Below are 21,166 nucleotides of genomic sequence, written 5' to 3'. Positions count from 1 at the left end.
GGTGTGTCCGCTGTGCCGTGCGTGTGATCATTGCTTGTACAGCTCTGTCGCAGTGTCCGGAGCAAGTATGGTGGGTCTGACACACCGGTGTCAATGTGTTCTTTTTTCCATTTCCAGGGGTGTATTTCTACGTAGAGCAAGAAACATGCTATAATCCGCCCTCCTTCCTGATTCCAGTTATTGTCCACAATAAGCAATGTATTTCATGAAAAATCCGAGAGGAGCGAAGATTACAATAAACTTTCTAGTTTACTTAGCTTTTTTTGTAGAGTTGGCTCCAGTTCTTCTCTAGGGGTCTGATTCTTGAAGCTGAAATTCTCACATTTTAGGTCCTCATGGTAGAAATGGTGTAAATAATTTTTTTTTTTTGTAATGTTAATATATTTTGTCACATTTTAGTATACCATACAGTCTTATGAATTTTCACATTAACAAATCCAAAATTACATTATTCTCTCAAACTATAAATTAGAGGCACGCTTATTACTAGTCCATTCTGTGGGAATAACATATTCCAAAAGGTTTACAGTTTTTCTTGACAAATTAATTTTGATTATTATTTCATAAATGAATCCAGAAATAAATATAGTAAACAGTACTAGATTGCATAATTAGTAATAGAAATTTTAAGTGTGCTAGTAATTTGTAATTTCAAATGTTTCTAAAAAACAATTTTAACTGTACTTTCAGAGCTAGTACTTATCAATTATAACATTGAAATTAAAGAAATTTCCTTTTCATAAATTTCAGATTGAAATATAACATATTGTGTTTAAAATTACATGAAAGCTTTCAGAAAAGCAACTGAGATAATACCGACCTGTCCAAGATTTGAAAAATAGTACTGGTATCGACAACTACCAGTGAGGAAAAGTAATGCTAGAGGAGGATGTCCTATTACAATAGGAAACAAAGAAAAAATTGAAAAAGAAAGTTCAGGAGGGAAAAAACAAAGATTTTAAAGCTTACAAATGACATTGTAAAATGTGCAGCATGTGTTTAGGCTGGCTACAGAGACTCAGATTTTTGCAAAATAAAGTGTCTTATAGAAGACAACTGACAGGCGGACACATCACTGGGGCACAGAGTGTGCAGATGCCAGGGAGCTGGTGACACTAAATGTAACTTGCTATAATGATGGAATGTTTCCAGAGAGAAACTTCCTTGGTGAGTCTGTGTGTGTTTTTAGCATGGAAAAGAAGTGTGTTATGGAACACCAGTCAAAATAACAATATAATAGCCAATCCTTGTTTTGATTGTAGTAATGGAAGGATACTGTTCTGTAAATGGAAACTGATATTAACTGCTTATGGCCCAAATGGAATATTCTATGCAAATAAAGATTGTAATGCATTCTAGGAACATTATTGCAGCTGATGCAGCAAATCCTTTTATTTATTCAAATAATTCCAAACCTTCACTCAGCTGCTTTTTTTTATAATTAATAAATGTAATCAACATTAATTATGCTGTGTTGTCCGAACAAGACACATCCAGAGCAAAAGCACCACAGGCGCAAAGCTGCGAGCTGGTGCCAGTGGCACAGAGACTCGTCACTTGTGAGAGTTTCAGCAGCACCACAGGCAGCGCTGTGGATGAAGATACCAAATTCACCTTGGCCAATTGCTGGCTGAGTACAATCCACCAGTGACTGGACACCAATGGACAATAGCCTACTTGGAAGATAAAAGAGCAGCTCTCACCCACTTGGTTATAAATATTGTACAGGACTGACTAAGACAGGGAACGATGTTCAGTGAACTCTTAAAAGTGAACAGAGTGTTGTTGTAAATTGCATTTCATATGTACTGTGAAGTTTACGTATGATTATTTGCACTTAGCCATTGAGAGCCTTTTTTATGTTACAGGCAGTGTCGTAGGCCTCATTATATGACAAGTCACAAAGATAAGTAAATCTTTCTAACTCATTTGTGTGACTTTGTTAATAATTTGTTGGAGTGTTGCAGAACCTTCTGGGGTGTAGCAGTGTAATACTGGCAGGGAGAAATTTGTCTTAGTGATGTACTGCACCAGAAGCTACGAACTCGCAAACTTGGCCTACCATAACAACAGTGGCAGCGAGGGTTTACAAAAAATTGACCCACTACGAACTCGCAAACTTGGCCTACCATAACAACAGTGGCAGCGAGGGTTTACAAAAAATTGACCCACTACCTTCGAGCATAACTAAAGACTACAGGAGTTGGCCTGCAATGTGGGGCTTAAGAAAAATCTGTATCTAGAAATTCAGAGACAGCAAAGTTGGTTGGGAGTATAATTCCTGGAAAGAGGTTATAGGATAAACATCAGTAAAAGTAAAAGGAAAAGAAGGGTAATGGAGTGAGTCAAATTACAGCAGGTGATGTGGGAGAATTAGATTAAGAAATAATATGCTGAAAGTAGCAGACAAGGTGTAATATTTGAGAAGCAAAATAGCTGATGATAGCAGAAGTAAAGAAATATAGAATGTAGACTAGCACTAACAAAACAAAGTGTTCCTAAAAGAAAAATATGTTAACATAAAATGCAATTTTAAGTGTTAGGTTTTATGAAAGTATTTAGAGTGTAGACTTACATGTAAGTGAAATGTGGTTGTGAAAAGGTTCCAACAAGAAAGGAAAAGAAGCTTTTGAAGCTTGGTTTTACACAAGAATATTGAAGATTACACAGATAAGGTAACCAATGAAGAGGTGGTGAGTCAATTCAGAGACATACTGAATCTTATCAAGGAAAAAAAGTGTGTTATTGCACAACCCGACATAAAGAAGATATTGATTGATAGGACACATCCTTAGGCTCAAGGAATAGTCAGTTTGATAATGAATGGCATTGTGAGAGGTAGAAATTGTAAAGGAAGACCAACACAGACTACAGAAAGCTGGTTCAGGTGGATGTAGATTGCAGTAGTTATGCAAAAATGTAGATTGCAGCAATTATGCTGAAATGAAGGTTGCATAGGATAAACGTGTATGGAGAGGTGCATCAAACCAGTCTCTGGACTTGGACTGAAGACAACAACATGGTAAGAATTGGTGAGACCAAGTTTTCACACTCGGTAGAATGCTGATAAATTAATCCTTATTCAGTTGACAATCATTCCTTGTGTATTGTCTGAAATGGGATACTGTTGACTGAAGGTTAAATAGTATGTAAGGAAATTACTCAGTGTCTCTTGCATTTCAATGTCTGAACATTAGCAGTCTCATGCTTTTGCCAAGCAATAGAGCGTTTGTTTTATAATAGAATTGCCTAGTTGGTGATAATACAATACTTAAATATTTTACTGTTAACTGAAAAAGACCCACTTCATTTGGTCTTTATCTTAATTTATTGAAACTCTTAACCACTCTTAAATCCACTAAAGTATTCAACAATACCCTAATCAAGATATACAATAAATGTAAGCCAGGCCGTTTTTGTTGTACTCTTTACTGGGATCATAACATAATGCTTCACCTGCCAAACTGTACTACTTTGGATTTGCACTATCTGTACACTGGTGTTTTTATCATGAACTTGCAATAATTGTTTTTCATAAAACTCACTGATCGTAACTGTATTTAGTTCATTTTATAATTTTGTTTCTTCAGCAGTTTGTCTATACCTGCTTGCTGGGTGCCTCGGTTGATCACGTTTTTTCTCAATCTTCTGTTGTGAAGCTAAACATGCTTCTCATTCATCAACTATTTTATTCCTTTGCTGTTCTTTATGTTTTGTTCTTTTGAATTCATCACTGGCAAGATATCCTCCTCTTTTACATTTAGGCCTCCTATTAAATGTTAATATTACTTAAACATTAAAATTCCACTTAATACTTTACCATCCTTAAGCAATTCAGTTTCGCTTAAATTTATTTCAATTTCTAACACTTTCAGTGTTCCTTAATCCACTCTAATCAATTTCTAAAAGTTTAATGGATTTCCAAAAGTTCACAGACACATGCATCTCTCTGCTGGAGTGTTTTTTTTATTTTTGTGTGTACTTTTGTTATAAAAAGAGCAAGATCTTGAAAGATAGTGTGAATACTGTTTTCTGTTACTGTCACATATGCCCATGCTTCACACATTAGTCCGCAGTAGGTGAGTCGTTGCCTTGCCTTTATGCTACACATTTTCTCAGAAATAATATTGGACTACTGTCACGTGATCGATGAACACTGGTGAAAGGTATCATGTATTATTTATTACTCTCCCTATGGGTGAACACTCTTCTTCCGTGCTTAACTTTACTGGTCCATTCATTAATTACTTTTGCTCATATTTACAGCTGCTACTGTTTATACACACTGACCAACAAAAGTGTAATTCTAGTGTATAGTTCTGAAAGTTACAGAGACTTACTGTTCCTGAAGCCAGGGTTCAGTGTAGCACAGAACTATTGGTTTATCCACATTGCTTAACATGATATATTATGTAAGATTTAAATCTTAACAATTGCATTTTTTAGTTAGGGATTGATAGTTCATTTGTGGTGATGTCACAGACAGGTTTCCTATACAAGGATCTCCGCTTAAATGAAAATTTGTTGGCTGAGCTACATATTATAAGGTCCATTCAAAGAGAAATGAGCCAGAGGCATAATTACAGGCCGGCCGCTGTGGCTGAGTGGTTTTAGGCACTTCAGACCAGAACCGCACTGCTGCTACGGTCGCAGGTTCGAATCCTGCCACAGGCTTGGATGTGTATGATGTCTTTAGGTTAGTTAGGTTTAATTAGTTCTAAGTCTAGGGGACTGATTACCTCAGATGTTAAGTCCCATAGTGCTTAGAGCCATAATTACAGAAACCAATACCTGAATGTTAGAAGTATTGACCCTGGCTGTTGAGACACTTGTCCTACTGTGATACAAGGCAGTGAATGACTGTCTCATAAAATTCCCGGGGCTGTGATGGTAACCAGTTCTGCACGTACAGCTGGATGTTGTCGACCGAGGTGAATCGTTTGCCCCTCAGAGCCTTTTTAAGGGGACCAAAAATGATCACAGGGAGAGAGGTCCGGACTGTATGGAGGGTGGCTGAGAACCTCCCATTTGAATTTCAGCAGGAGTGCCGTGACTGTGTTGGCCGTATGAGACTTGGCATTGTTGTGGAGCAGAATTGGTACCCAGGTGAGATTGCCTGGTCGTTTTGATTTGATCGCTTGGTGAAGGGTGGTCAAGATTTGCAAGTAACACTGAGCATTCACTGTTGTCCCATTCTGCAGGAAGTGAATCAGAAGGGGGGTATCTTAGGTCAAAGAAGAACATCAGGGTAACCTTTCGTCCACTTGTGTGGATGACAATGTCCAGTATATGTGGAACTAGTTAAACCATAGCCCTGGGAATTTTATGAGACAGCCATTCACCACCTTGTGTCACAGTGGGACAAGTGTCTCAACTGCCAGGGTCAATACTTCTAACATACAGGTACTGGTTTCTGTAATTATGCCTCAGACTCATTATAAATTTACTGCTATTTTTCATTTCTGTTATGCCACTTATGTTTGAATGGATGAAAACTGTACTTATGCTATTGTCTGTTATTATCTAGTACATCTAGTCTTTTGACTTTTTGATTTTTAGACATAGCCTAAAAAGGTTTGTGATCCAGCTGCTATGCTAACATACTACAATGTGTGTTTTTTAAGTAACAGCCGTTTGAACATAAGTACAGAACAGAACCATACAGGTTAGCTACAGAGCTGAAACTGAACAGTTGTTCCCGAGGCATGCCGGTACACAACGCAAGATTTTCTTTTATCTCACCTATCATTGCAAATCTTCGTCCTTTCAACAGGTTTTCCAACTTCAGAAATAAAAAGAAGTCGCCAGAGGCCAGATCTGGAGAGTACGGAAGATGAAGCAGCACAGTGATTTCATTTCTTGTGCAGTAATCACACATCAAAAGGGATGAATGTGCAGGAGAATTATTCTGATGCAAGAGCCGCGAATTGTTTCACCACATTTCAGGCCTTTTCCTTCTGACTTTTTCTTGGAGACATTGCAAAATTCAAATTGTTCAAATGGCTCTGAGCACTATGGGACTTAACATCTGTGGTCATCAGTCCCCTAGAACATAGAACTACTTAAAGCTAACTAACCTAAGGACATCACCAAATCCATACCCGAGGCAGGATTCGAACCTGCGACCGATTCCATGACATTATCCACCTGAAATGTTACATTCTTCTACAATCTCTCGGACAGTCAGTCTTTGATTGGCATCACAACTTCACTGACATTCCTGACTTGAGCGCCATCGGTAGACATCGAAGTGCATCCTGAATGAGGGTCATCTTTAACTTCTGCCAGGCCATTTTTAAACCATGTGACCAACTCGTAATACCAAGCAAGGGTTAAGCACTCATCACCATATGTTTTCTGCATCATGTGGTGTCTCTCTGTAAAGGTTTTCTTGAGCTTCACACAAAATTTAATGTAGACAGGTTGCTCCTCTAAATCTGTCATCATAAAATTCACAAACTGTGTAACACAGTATTCATGTACAACAATAAAACTTCCACCAGTTACACATTAAACACAGGCATGTGCAGATATGCCAACGGCATTTCTCTCCAACACACCATTGGTGCAAAATTACAGATGTTCCGGAATGTTCTGAATAGAGCTTGTAAGTCTTTTATCATATGGAATGTGCAAGCAATACTGTTTACATCCATCAAAATAATTTTTTTGAAATATTTTCTTATTTTCTCAAACTACTCATTTGTTGCCTGTGCAAGACGGATAAATCAGAAGCAGCAGATCATGCACTGGAACCAAGGAGCTGCCAAATTCTTTTCGTTTTAGCAAGATCTGATTATTACCATGCTAGTATAATAAAATTGGACGGATAAAAAAATCTACTCACCAAGCAGTGGCAGTAGAAGATCCATATAAAAGGTAAGGAAATGTGCAAGCTTTCGGAGCCAGTGGTACCTTCTTGTGGCAGAAGGGTTGAAGGGGAAGGAAGAGGGATGAAGGAAAAGAACTGATGAGGTTTAGGAAATGGGGAGAGTTATGGGAAAGTTGCACAGAATGCTGGGTTAGCGAAGACTTACCATACAGGATGAGGAGAAAAGAGAACTGTCACCAAGAATCGGTCTTTCCTTCTCATCTCCTCTGGTAAGTCTCCCCTGATCAGGGTTCTGGGCTTCGCAGGAGAGCTTCTGAAAAGTTTGGAGGGTAGGAGACGGGATACTGGCAGAAGTAAAGCTGTGACGACGGGGCATGAGTCGTGCTTAGGTAGCTCAGTTGGTAGAGCACTTGTCCGCGAAGGGCAAAGGTCCTGAGTTCGAGTCTCGGTCCGGAACACAGTTTTAATCTGCCAGGAAGTTTCATATCAGCGCACACTCAACTGCAGAGTGAAAATCTCCTTCTGGAGCCATCACTTTGTGTCAAAACACCAAAAATTTTGCCTAAAGGAGCTAAAAGGAAATTCTGCACAAAATGAGTTAATTATATTGATGGATTTTGCTGAGAATTATTCATTTGCTGTTCAAGGATTTCACTGAGTGAATAGTCAGGCCAGTTGTCTATTTTGGTGGCAAAGAATGTCAGAGTATTCGCATTTGTATGGTCAGTGACTGTCTTTGTCATGATACCATTGCTACCCATGCCTTTCAAATAAAGTTAATAGCATATTTAAAGACAAAGATTGAATACATTAAGAACTTTTATTACTCTAGTAATGGTTGAGCTGCTCAATATAAAAATTTAAAAAATTTCATCAATTTATATCTGTACAAAAAGGATTCTGGCATCACTACGGAATGGATTTTTTTTTTTTTTTTTTTTTTTTGGGAATAAACAACAGTAAATTGCATTGTGATGGTAATGGGGAACAGGAAAAACACTAGCAGCCCGTGCTAGATAGCAGATGCTCTTAGATAAGCAAATATTGACTCCATATGATTTGTTCAAATTCTTTGATGGTAGTATTCCAGGCATAAAGATTTTTTTCATGTACAAAAATAAGAAACTGAAAAAATTCAGCCTGGTCAAGAAACAAGTTTTGCTTGGGGATATACAATTTCTGGAACAAGAGAGAATCACCAGTGTAAGCCAGTTAATTGTAATCTGCTCAGAGCAAGCAGAGTTTCCAATGGAGCTACAGCATTCACAGTTAATGTCTTCAGAGAAGATGAAGAAATTCCAGCAATCTAAATTGCAAGTTTACAACCAGGACAGTATGTTGCTTGTGTGTATGATAATTTTTGGTGGGTGGAAATGTGTGTGAAGTTTCACACAAACAATAAAATGTCCTCATCAGCTTTATGTACCCACACAGTTCTGCTCGTTCCTTCCACCAAATCCCTAAGTTTTGCCGTGGTGTGGTTCAGCATAATAAGTTGTCTACATGTATTAAACCAAATGACCAAATGTTTGCTAGAACTTTTTAAAAAAGCCTAGCAAACCTGGCACATTTACATCAAAGTACATGACGTGAAGGTGAGTAGCCTCTCTTTAAAAGCCCCTAAAAATTCAACCACTGAAGGTACTATACTGAAATTTGGTATATAACCATCAAAGACCATGTAGACCATTCACACCAAACTTCATTAGATCTGGAGGTGTTCGAGTGGAAACCCCTGTATTAATTTTTATAAAGAAGGATCCCACATTTATGTATCACTAATGGAACATTGGGCACATATCATACCAGTCTTTGAATTCATCAAACACTATCTGCAAAGTTTTATGTGATCATTTTTGTGAACTGCTTTTGCTGCCTCTCTGGTTTCTTTAGGTATGCTTTGATTAATAAACTTATTATTTGTTGCTGGTTTGTTATGAAGTTCATGGTTTGTTAATTTTTGATTCAAGAATGATATATCTTTTATTAAAACTGAGCCAATATTGCATGATGAAGTTCTTAGGTTTGATTTTGGGTCTACACATTGTAAACAAAATCAGATCTTTCAGTTTGGGTTGGTATACACACGACTGTAATGATTGACAGAAGCACATCATACCTACCTTGGCTCAGTTTTTGCATAAGCATAGTTCCAAGCCCAACTTTACTTGCATCACTTGTATGTTTTCATAACAAAGAGTTTGCAAGGTCCATGAAACCACTCACTTGTTTACTTGGGTTGTGTCTTAATTTTAGTCACTTATGATACAATATAATATGAAATTTACTTGAAAATTACTTGCTGCTTTGTGTATAGTTTTGTTTAATAACTGTATTACCCTCTTATTTGAGTGATTTGGCAATTTTCTTGTTGATTATACTCTGCATTACATTTATACGTGCAAAATTTTAATCATACTTTGTTTTTCATGCCATAACATAATTTGATTTATGCAGAGTAGCTTGTAAATGAATGTGTTCGTATGTTTTTAGCTCAGAAACAAAATATAATTCTGGCAGTGGCTGGCCCTCTTTTTATCAGAGCATTGATGGAAGTGTCATACAACGTTTAGATACGAGCCATGGTATGATTCGAACTGAAGTTCTGTGTCACAATGTAAGTTTAATTTACCACAATGTTTCATCTTTATGAAGTATACTGCCAATTGTACACATAGTACCTGTTCCAATTTCATGTTTGAAACAACATGTATTTTGCAGTTTCTGACTGGAGTATGAAGTTACTTTTTCTTTCCATACCTAGTAAATTATTAATGTTAATCCAACACCGAAGAGAAATCTGACAGTTCAAGTGATGAACAAGTTTAAATTTGTTTATACAGATTGAAAAACAACCATATAAAAAGCACTAACTCCATATATTGTGGTGCCTTTATAGTGATTCAACTGTAATATTTTTTTCCCAAGCCACATCAATAACTAGTCCTGTGATGTGTCTCAGTGGCTTATTGATTAAGTAAAAAACTGCAGATCCTAAAGTCTGGGGATTTTTATCCATTATTTATCATGCCTTCCACATCTTTCAGTATTTGCTACTGTGAAGAATGCTGAGCCACACTGTGGTTCTGAATCCATATCAAACTGTATAACTGGATGTGCAAGTAAGTTACATAATTGCAGTCGAAGCCCCCAGAACAAAAAACAAAGTTTCAAAAGCTGATTCATTATAATGTACTTAGGCATGCATTACATGCCATACTCCACCAGCAGAGATCAGTTTTGCCTTTCCAACTGTTAAAGAAATCACAAAAATCATCATATTACTAAATATATCAGTAATTCTTCTAACTGTGATGGTTTTTCAGCCAAACAGTTAAAGCTTTTGCAGATCTGGCTGTAACCCTCCCTCTCCCCCACCATTGTCATCAATTGATGTGTCAACATGTATTTCCTGAAAGACTGCAATATCGAGTTCTAATAACCATTTATAAAAGTGGGAATAAGAAAGTAAGTAAAGACCCATCTCCCGCCTTTTCAAATGTCTCTAGAATGTTGCTTATAACAGAATACTGAACCTCTTTTACAATACTAAGCTTTTAACAACTTACCAGCTTGGCTTGCATTAAGGATTTTCTACAGACAAACTAATATAAAAATTCAGTTATGGAAGAACCAAGAAAGAAAAATTATCCAATTGACATTTTCTGTGGTCTTGGCGAAGCATTTAATTATGTATATCATAAAATTTTACTGTAGCAACTAACACATTATGGAATCCTCATTGTTTGGGTGGAGTCATACTTAATGATAGAAAGAAAAGGATTTCAGTAAAATGTGATATGACAGAAATAAAATGACATTCAGAGTGAAGCATAACTATGGTATATTAGTATGTTTGGCAGTTACTCACATGTCCAATTTCAGACAAATAAAAATGATTTATAGAACCAGAGGTAGAGCGAAATGAAACACTATGTGTGAAATTTCTATGCATAAAGAAATGATAGTTGAATCAAAACCCTACACTGTCAACGGGCATTGATCACCTGCTTACATGGCAGACGCTCTATCCATCTGAGCCACCAAGGGCACAGAGGACAGTGTGATTCCAGGGATATATCCCTTGCACACTCCCTGTGAGACCCATATTCCCAATTTAATATCCGCACACTATATTAGTAGTGCCCCTGTCCGTTACACTCATTACTCGTGGCAGACAATCTGACTGAGTTCCGTAACAGTTCGGGCAATGCATGTGCATCCGCACAGAAGAAGAAGAAGAAGAAGAAGAAGAAGGTCAATGGCCGGTTAGCATTAACTATATGGTACCTGTTCTTTCGGACATGTCCATGCATAAAAGTGGATATTATGCTGAAGTGTGTAGTAAGGGTATTGTGTAAAGGCAATAACTTACATCTTGCAGATGAATCTTTGGGAACTTCACGATTCTTACAATCACATTCCAATACATTTCCATTTGTATTTAATGTTGTTGTGGTCTTCAGTCCTGAGACTGGTTTGATGCAGCTCTATCCTGAGCAAGCTCCTTCATCTCCCAGTACCTACTGCAGTCTACATCCTTCTGAATTTGCGTAGTGTATTCCTATCTTGATCTGGATACTTCCTGGTTCCATTATGGAAATGAGTGAATCGGGATACATTAATGAAGAACTGTTTATGATCTGGCTTCGACACTTCAAGAAATACAAAACAGTGGTCAGTGTTACAGTTCTTGTTATTGAAAACCATGGCAGGCATACTAGCTTGGATGCTGTAGAATATTGTCAGGAAAATGTGATGGAACTTTTGGGATTGCCTACACACAGTACACATGTACTACGGTCATTAGACATAATTTCCTTTAAGTCTCTAAAGGCACAGTATCAGAGAAATGCAATTGAGTCGACTCATTGTAATCCGAATAATCCCAATGAAAGCATTACGAAACAAAGATTCTGTACTATTTTCTGTGATGCCTGGAGCAAAACTGCCTCTGCTGGGTGTACAATCAAGAGGTATCAGTGCATAGGAATAATGCCCTTCTGCACAGACATTGTTTCCAAGGAGAAATTTGCAGAGAATCTTTTTCAGCAGGGACCAAACAAAGAAATAAACAAATGCAAGAACAATAAACAGAAATGTAATCTACGGCAAATGATTAAGGAAGTATTAAAAGCTACAAATTGCCAGCAAACAATGAAAATAATTATGCATTTTGTTTCTTGAATTATTATAGTGCAGAATCATTTGCAAATGGTGACTGGATTCACTGCCAAAAATGTAAACATTTGGTACCATGAAGTTTGCGTCGGTGCCCGAGGGGAAAAAAGGGCGCTTTTTTTAAGATGAATGTTAAACACTAATCTTCACTCCTTTCCCTTGTGTTTATTTTCCTTCCAATATTGTAGCAGTTTTCATTTTTGTTATATGTACTTACTGTTGGTATCTTTGTTATTATACTGATCCAATAACATGTAGAAAAAGTATACCTTTTCATAGCCTCCTGTGCCTCTCTAAAATACTCGCCAGTTCAGTTAACTTTTGTGGCTAGAAAGCTCAGATTGTCCCTGTCTCATTTCGTAGCAATGTGGAATATATGAAATCATGCTTTCTTCTCTCTGATATGCTTTTGGCCCCATTGGGTTTACCCTATTCGAATGAGGAACTATCAACTCAGAATATGTTTAGAACTGCTCTTATTACAAACTGTGTTTGTTATTAATATGTTATCTCATACTTTACAACTTTCACCAATGGTTTTTTATTTTAAATGAATTTTTCTTTTTTCAGTGCTCTGCTCACCTTGGTCATGTTTTCAATGATGGTCCAGAACCAACTGGTTTGCGCTACTGCATAAATGGAGTGTGTCTCAAATTTGTACCAGAATAAGTAACAACTATAAAAATAAAATTCATTTAAGAACAGTATAGCATAAATTTGTTCCAAAGCAAGTGGTTAGTTCAAAATTATAATAAAAAAATAGGTAAGCCTATGTGAGACAAAACAGTATCAATAACTTAATTTTGATTTTTCATATCATATGGTGCACAAACTTGCCTCCCTATTCAACCTCCCGCTTGCTTAAAGTATTTGAACATTAAATGCAGGAAATGTCACAAAAGATAATGTATTGTGGCTTAATGATGCTTCAAAGTTGTACACTGTTCTATGCTTTAGGAATGTGTTCTGCTTCAGCACAGCAATTGTACATTCCTTAATAATTTGTCATAATAGACTTGTATTTATCCTTAACATTTTATGAAATAAAATCTACTGTGTCTAAGAGTTTTGCAGATCTTAATTGTGGAGTTGAGGATAAAAGCTCTTAATCAAATACATATAGCTGAAGTTTAATAGCTTAAAGTTAAGTGTAGAAGACTCCAAATTCATCATCTTAATCTGCTTGATTTTTCACACTTAAGTAAGTTTACAATAGGGTCATATTAGCATCCTGAAACTAGAAGACTAACATGGTAATGTAAAGATGATACCCTATTTCATCTATTCAATATAATGGCTGATGGGGAATGATAGGTTGCTCTTGCTACTCAGTTAGCTCTGAGTCTGTGGTTGATAACTGGAAGAGGTTAATCATTGGATAATGATGATTTCACTATTGCCCCTATAACGGTCAGGTGGATATTTTAAACAAAAAAAGTGTACCCTGTTTGTGATGTGCTTTGTGTCCTGCCATTTATTACTCAATAACTGAGTGAGAATTTTTGATAATTACTTTCCATTTGAATTTAACATGACACAAATGACTGTATTGATCTCTAACAATACGCCATAATCACTGGGTTGACTGCTAGTTTGTCACAAGAAGACATTTGTGACTGATTAAGTTTCTGTCAGGATAATGCACCTGGACTGCAACTACTGTATGACATTAACCGAATGTTATCTATACTGAAGTGAAGTACATGAGACCCAAACTGAGAATAAACATTAGTTCAGACCATATCACTGATTAGAGTTTTTAAACTGAACATTTTAGTGTGAACTACGTTATTAACAATAGCATACTTTCACCACCAACTTTTCAGTCAATTTTCCAAGGAGATGCTGGCTACTGAGGACATCTGCAGGTAAATCAGGTAGGCACAGTATACTACTCGTTTTTTACCTCATAAATTCGCCCTTATCTTCTTCACTACTATGATCTCACCACAGGTTGTCTGCTGTCAGAGGGCATGATAAGAGGGAAAGATCCCTGTGTGCATGCACAACAAATGCAGGGAAGCCCTAGTGGCGAACATCTGCCCTCTAATTGTTATTGTGGTAGACGGTTTAATGTTTGTACTTTAGGAGCACCAAGTGACATGCCTAAAAGCTGCTGCATCATCCTGTGGCATGCATTTAGTAGTAGGTTATGATCAGAGTCTGTGTTTGCACCTCTGTATGTTCTGCAGACCAAAATATGCTTTCTAAGTCTTTGTGTAATGATAATGTAGTTCACCATATAGCAGATATGCAGGCGCAGATGGGCACAACAAAAAGACTGTCACAAATAAGCTTTTGGCTAGTAGAGCCTTCGTTAAAAATAGATGACACACACACACACACACACACACACACACACACACACACACACACACACACAAAAACAAACAACTGCAATCTCTGGCAACTGAAGCCACACTGCGAGCAGCAGCATGGTCTTGTAGCCATATGTTGTGCACGGCTGAGATGGTTGATACAGTGTGGCTCGTAAGTAGAGCATGCAATGCAGTTTGTAAGGCAACAACAGAAACACAGGAAAGAAGAGAAAGAAATATGGCCATTGAATTTAGTGATGCATTAGAAAATAGTAAGATTGTGACAGTCTTTTTGTTGCACCTGTGTGTGGCTCAGCATTTCCACTGTACTATACTCTTTCTCTTCTTTCCTGTGCTTCCCCTGTTGCCTTACAAACCGCAGTTCATGCTCTACTTACGAGCAACAGTGTATCAACCATCTCGGCTGCACACAGTAGACAGCTACAAGACCACACCGCTGCTCACATTTAGTTGCCTAAGACTGCAGTCATGTGTGCCAGTTGCATTTGCATGAGTGTGTATGTATCTATCATCTATTTTTGATGAAGGCTTTACTGGCCGAAAGCTTATTTGTGATAGTCTTTTTGTTGTGCCTATCTACGACTCAGCATCTCCACTATATTGTGAGTAGTAGCTTTCCTTTTCATAATATTGTTACATTCCATCTTGGATTTTCCATTGTTTGATTTTTGCCTAACATCTTTTGTTTAATCCTAGCCCAGTGCTGTTTTCCTCTGTTGCTCTTTTCTAATGCATCACTATATTCAATGTCCATATTTCTTTCTCTTTGTACTGTATTTCTGTTATTTCCTTACAAACCGCATTGCTTGCTCTACTTAAATGCCACACTGTATCAACTGTCTCGGCCCGGCCATGCACAGCAGACGGCTACAATGCTGCTAGCAGTGTGGCTTCAGTTGCCAGTGACTGCAGTCGTGTGTGTGTGTGTGTGTGTCTGTCTGCCATCTATTTCTGACAAAGGCCTTGCTGATCGAAAGCTTATTTGTGACAGTCTTTTTGTTGTGCCTATCTGCGACTCAGCATTTCCGCTACATGGTGAGCAGGAACTTTCCTTTTCATAATATTGTTACATTCTGTCCAGGATTTTCCACTGTTTGATGACGTAGTTCAGTAGAAGAGGACTGGAATATAATAAAGAAGGAAAGTTTTAAGGCAGGGCAGGATGCCATAAGTGTAGCACAAACTGATGTGGAGAAGCTATAGATAACTTTGGAAATAATGAAGCTTATGGAAAGAAGAGTTATAATAAGAACCTTAAAATCGGGTAGGAAGGCAGTAGTATAGATTGCTTAGACATAAAATTACACTTCCTGTTAAACAGGATAAATTAGAATGAATAGGAGAAAAATGTCAAGATATGACTGTAGTAAGAATTGGAATGTCATATAGGAAGATTAAATATAATTTTGGATTAGCAAAATGTAAAGATGTTAATGCATAATGTGTGGACAGATTGAAGGCCGAAGTAGATTATAGGCTTGTGTGATAGAAGTTGACATGGAAAAAATAAGTGAGGTCTAATGGTGAGCTCAAAGTTCATCAGAACTCTAAATGACCTAAGCTCAAAGGAATTTGATGATACAAGTTCACAATTATTGAAGTCTGAGGGAAGTATAGAAACTAAAAGATTATTTGAATAGGTGACTTTCAATGAGATTTCCAGACAAGTATTATCATAATACAGACAAAGAAGGCATGTTTGAATAAATGTGAAAACTGCTGGGTAATTATTGTAAGTCATGTTTGTAACAATATTGTGTAGATCAGTTTGGTTTCAGAGAATCAGTTCTAACACTTGATAAGGAAATGAAGACAAGAGAAAAAATACACTACATCTACATCCATACTTCACAAGTCACCGTACAGTGCGTGGCAGAGGGTATCCTGTACCACTACTAGTCATCTCCTTTCCTGTTCCACCTGCAAATCGAATTTGTAGACTTAGAGGAAGCCTTTAACAACTACAGTAGAATAATGGAAAATCCATGATGGATTCAGTGGCCAGAGACTGTGGTCGTGGTCGTGTGTGTGTGTGTGTGTGTGTGTGTGTGCGTGTGCGTGCGTGCGCGTGCGTGCGTGCGCGTGCGTGCGTGCGTGCGCGCGTCTGTGTCCGCAACTCAGCATCTTTGCTATATAGTAAATAGGAATGACCCTTTTCATAATATTGTCACAGTAGAAATAGATAATCACAATTCTTGAAAGATCTGGGATTAAAGTACAGAGTCAGGTGATAACCTACAATATTTACAAAACTCAAAGGATCATGATAAAATTGGAAAGCAGAGAAAGACAATTTCATGTTAAGAAGGGTGTAAGGCAGAGTTGCAGTTTATTACCACTGTTGTTACGACTGTACATTGCACAAGAGACTCAGAAGACCAGCTGAAAGGAATATACAGCATAGTTGGTACAGAATTTGGCAAGCAATAGCAGAGGTCATGGAAAAATGTGGAAGAATGAGGATGGAGATCCTCAAAGTGTACACCTGGAACAAAGCACTGTACGAAAGAGAAACATGGGCCATTGAGAAGAACCTGGAAACATTTGGAAAGTTTTACTATCAGAGAATGTTAAAGATAAAGCATGAAATGAAGAGTGAGTGAGGAATGGAGTCTATGGAAGAACACTGCCAGAAGAAGGGACAGGAATAATTAACTTAGTGCCACAAGGAACTGTAGAGGAGAAGAAAAATAGAATGGGCAGCAAAGAATAGACTGCATACAACAAAGGTTGAGGTAAAATGCAAATGTTGGGTTAAAGAACCTCTTTATTCCCTAATATTTTTTTAAGAAATCATGGAAGTCACTAATACGCAGTTCTTGCACTTACTGCTCCCTTACACACACAAAATGAAGTCTCCATTAATTACATGTGTACAAAATATCAGTTTATCCATGCACATCAGTATATTGGGTAAGTGATAACTGTCTATTGCAGAACTAGTTGAAAATGCTCCAAATAACTTGGTCTTGTTTTCTGAGAACATTCTAGATCACCCAAGAACTTATTAACAATGAGCATTAAAAAAAATTGTAGAAAGTTAGTATTTCATGCTCAAAAACACTCTTTTGACTGTCTGTTGCTACCCCTGGTTCCCCTTTTGTACACTGTAGTGGTTGTGCAGTGACAGTTGTTGCCTGTGTCTGATGCAACCCTTGATTCTCCGGTAGTGCACTTTTGTGTTTGCTTTTTATCCTTTAAGTTCTCTTTCAATTTTTAGCTTCTATTGTGAAGCTAAACTTCTTTCACTCATCTGTTTCATTTCTTTGCTGTTCTTTCTGTTTCCTTCTTTTCAATTCATGACTGACGAGATCTCTCCCTTGCCACAGTCTATACAGACCGTTCTGAGGTAGAATATATCCTCACAGCAAGATGATGGAACATTTGAGGATATTCTGGAACATTCTCCAACATTCTGTCTGGAACATTCTTGCGAGTCTAGGCCTCTTTGTCACTTGATTGCCAGCTGTTTCACCAACTTCCCATAAGAAGTGGGAAGTGATGTGAAGCTCACTTCCGATACCCATGTCTTTCAGCCTAGCACTGGCAATTTCAAACTGGAACCTTCTTCATTGATAAGGGATGGAGGACTACCATACCGTACAATTCTCTATGGGTCTGTTGAGGTGGGTTGCAGAGTTACAAGCAACATGCACGAGCAAACCATGCTCACATTTGTAACATATGTTGATTGATTTGATTCAGGTAATTACAAAGTAATGATGACAGAAAAAGCATACTATCAGAGACAAAGAGGGAATTTCCAGCCATAAGAAATCTACTAGTATCAAACATCTACCTGAGTCATCATCATCATCATCATCATTTAAGACTGATTATGCCTTTCAGTGTTCAGTCTGGAGCATATCCCCCTTATAAAATTCAGTGCTAACATTGGTGCCTCTTCTGATGTTAAACCTATTACTTCAAAATCATTCTTAACCGAATCCAGGTACCTTCTCCTTGGTCTGCCCCGACTCCTCCTACACTCTACTGCTGAACCCATGAGTCTCTTGGGTAGCAACTTGCTTCTCCCATGCGTGTAATATGACCCCACCATCTAAGCCTGTTCATCCTGACTGCTACATCTATAGAGTTCAGTCCCAGTTTTTCTTTGATTTCCTCATTGTGGACACCCTCCTGCCATTGTTCCCATCTACTAGTACCTGCAATCATCCTAGCTACTTTCATATCCATAACCTCAACCTTGTTGATAAGGTAAACTGAATCCACCCAGCTTTCGCTCCCATACAACAAAGTTGGTCGAAAGATTGAACGGTGCACAGATAACATAGTCTTGGTACTGACTTCCTTCTTGCAGAAGAGAATAGATTGTAGCTGAGCGCTCACTGCATTAGCTTTGCTATTCCTCACTTCCAGTTCTTTGACTACGTTGCCATCCTGTGAGAATATGCATCCTAAGTACTTGAAACCGTCCACCTGTTCTAACTTTGTACCTCCTATTTGGCACTCAATCCGTTATATTTCTTTCCCACTGGCATTACTTTCGTTTTGGAGATGCTAATCTTCATACCATAGTCCTTACATTTCTGATCTAGCTCTGAAATATTTGCAAACTTTCAATCGAATCTGCCATCACAACTAAGTCATCCGCATATGCAAGACTGCTTATTTTGTGTTCACATATCTTGACCTCACCCAGCCAGTCTATTGTTTTCAACATATGATCCATAAATAATATGAACAACAGTGGAGACCGGTTGCAGCCTTGTCTTACCCCTGAAACTACTCTGAACCGTGAACTCAATTTACCATCAACGCTAACTGCTGCCTGACTATCCATGTAAAGACCTTTATTTGCTTGCAAAAGTTTGCCTCCTATTCCATAATGCCATAGAACAGACAATAACTTCCTCCTAGGAACCCAGCATATGCCTTTTCTAGGTCTATAAAGCACAGATACAATTCTCTGTTCCACTCATAACACTTCTCCATTATTTGCTGTAAGCTAAAGATCTGGTCCTGCCATAAACCCACACTGATTTTTATCCAATTTGTCCTCAACTAATACTCTCACTTTCCTTTCAACAATACCTGAGAAGATTTTACCCACAATACTGATTAAAGAGATACCCCTGTAGTAGTTACAATTTTTTCTGTTTCCATGTTTAAAGATTCGCGTGGTTACTGCTTTCGTCCAGTCTGATGTAACCTGTCCCGACTCCCACGCCATTTCAATTATCCTGTGCAGCCATTTAAGACCTGACATTCCACTGTATTTGATGAGTTCTCACTTAATTTCAACCACCCCAGCCGCTTTTTGGCACTGCAGTTTATTGACCATTTTCTCCACTTCCTCAAATGTGATTCATTTCCATCATCATTCCTATCCCATTGTATATCAAAATCTGAAACATTACTGATTGTATTTTCACCTACATTGAGCAACTCTTCAAAATATTCCCTCCATCTGCCCAAGGCATCCACAGGATTCACCAGCAGTTTTCCTGACCTGTCCAAAACACTTGTCATTTCCTTCTTACCTCCCTTTCGAAGACTGCTAATTACACTCTAGAATGGTTTTCCAGCAGCTTGGCCTAAAGTCTCCAACTTGTTCCCAAAGCCTTCCCAAGATTTCTTCTTGGATGCTGCAATTATCTGTTTGGCTTTGTTTCTTTCTTCAACATAACTTTTTCTGTCTACCTGAGTTCTAGTATTTAGCCATTTTTGATACGCCTTCTTTTTCCTTTTACAGGCTGCCTTGACTGTGTCATTCCACCAAGCTGTTTGCTTCATCCTACTTTTACACACTACTGTTCCAAGACATTGTTTAGCCACTTCTAGTACTGTGTCCCTGTACCTTGTCCATTCCTTTTCCAATGACTGTAATTGACTACATTCAACTAACTGGTACCTTTCTGAGATCGCTGTTATGTACTTGAGCCTGATTTCCTTATCCTGAAGTTTCTCCACTCTTATCCTCCTACATATGGACCTGACCTCCTGCACTTTCGGCCTCACAATCCCAATTTCACTGCAGATTAAATAATGATCAGTGTCATCAAAGAATCCCCTGAATACACGTGTGTCCCTCACAGCCTTCCTGAATTCCTGATCTGTTGTTATATAGTCAATGCCAGATCTGGTTCCCCTGCCTTCCCAAGTATACCGGTGAATGTTCTTATGTTTTGTTGGCCTCCATATCCTCTCCAAATTTACCCATAACCTTTTCATACCCTTCTGTTCGATTTCCAATCCTGGCATTAAAATCGCCCATGAGCAGAACACTGTCCTTGTCCTTTACTCTAACAACTACATCACTGAGTGCCTCATAAAAACTATCCATCTTATCTTGATCTGTCCCTTCACAATGCGAATATACTGACACAATCCTAATTTTCTTGCTAGACACTGTCAAATCTATCCACATCAGTCGTTCGTTTACATACCTTACTGCAACTACGCTGGGTTCCATTTCTTTCCTGATGTAAATCCCTACACCCCATTGTGCTATTCCTGCTTTGACTCCTGACAGGTAGACCTTGTATTCTCCCACTTCCTCTTCTTTCTCACCCCTTACCCGAATGTCACTAACAGCTAAAACGTCCAACCCCATCTTATTTGCAGCCTCTGCCAGGTCTACCTTCTTCCCAGGGTAGCCCCCATTTATATTAATAGCTCCCCATCTCATTACCATTTGTTTGTCAAGTCTTATCTTAGGAGTCCCTGGTTTGTCAGTTAGAGGTGGGACTCCGTCACCTCCAAAGGTCCGAGGCATTTTGCTCTGATTGTTGCCAGCATCATATTAAAAGTATCGGGGAAGCAGGTTACTAGCCTTACCTGAGTTTAAGGG

At 38.1% G+C, this 21,166-nt stretch overlaps 1 protein-coding gene and 1 long non-coding RNA gene across 6 annotated transcripts in view; both read left to right on the top strand.

The window, feature by feature from the left end:
- Positions 1-13,078, top strand: part of LOC126277580 (peptide methionine sulfoxide reductase MsrB-like) — an 87,037-nt gene extending 73,959 nt beyond the window's left edge. For all 3 annotated transcript variants that reach the window (XM_049977371.1, XM_049977373.1, XM_049977372.1), the window contains 2 exons: positions 9,326-9,449; positions 12,584-13,078. In XM_049977371.1, the coding sequence (XP_049833328.1) occupies positions 9,326-9,449; positions 12,584-12,682 (223 nt within the window). In that variant the 3' untranslated portion in view covers positions 12,683-13,078. The remainder of the gene's footprint in view (positions 1-9,325; positions 9,450-12,583) is intronic.
- Positions 13,079-14,382: 1,304 nt separating this feature from the next.
- The window catches only part of LOC126277616 (uncharacterized), a 52,858-nt gene continuing 46,074 nt past the window's right edge, over positions 14,383-21,166 (top strand). For 2 of the 3 annotated variants that reach the window (XR_007550611.1, XR_007550612.1), the window contains exon 1: positions 14,383-14,954. This is a non-coding gene — a long non-coding RNA (uncharacterized LOC126277616). The remainder of the gene's footprint in view (positions 14,955-21,166) is intronic. The other variant, XR_007550613.1, reaches the window with a different exon arrangement.

This window comes from Schistocerca gregaria, chromosome 1, assembly GCF_023897955.1.
Source record: "Schistocerca gregaria isolate iqSchGreg1 chromosome 1, iqSchGreg1.2, whole genome shotgun sequence".
Lineage (NCBI taxonomy): Eukaryota > Metazoa > Arthropoda > Insecta > Orthoptera > Acrididae > Schistocerca > Schistocerca gregaria.
The sequence above is the reverse complement of the archived record's forward strand: the minus strand, read 5'-3'. Positions and strand labels throughout refer to the sequence as shown.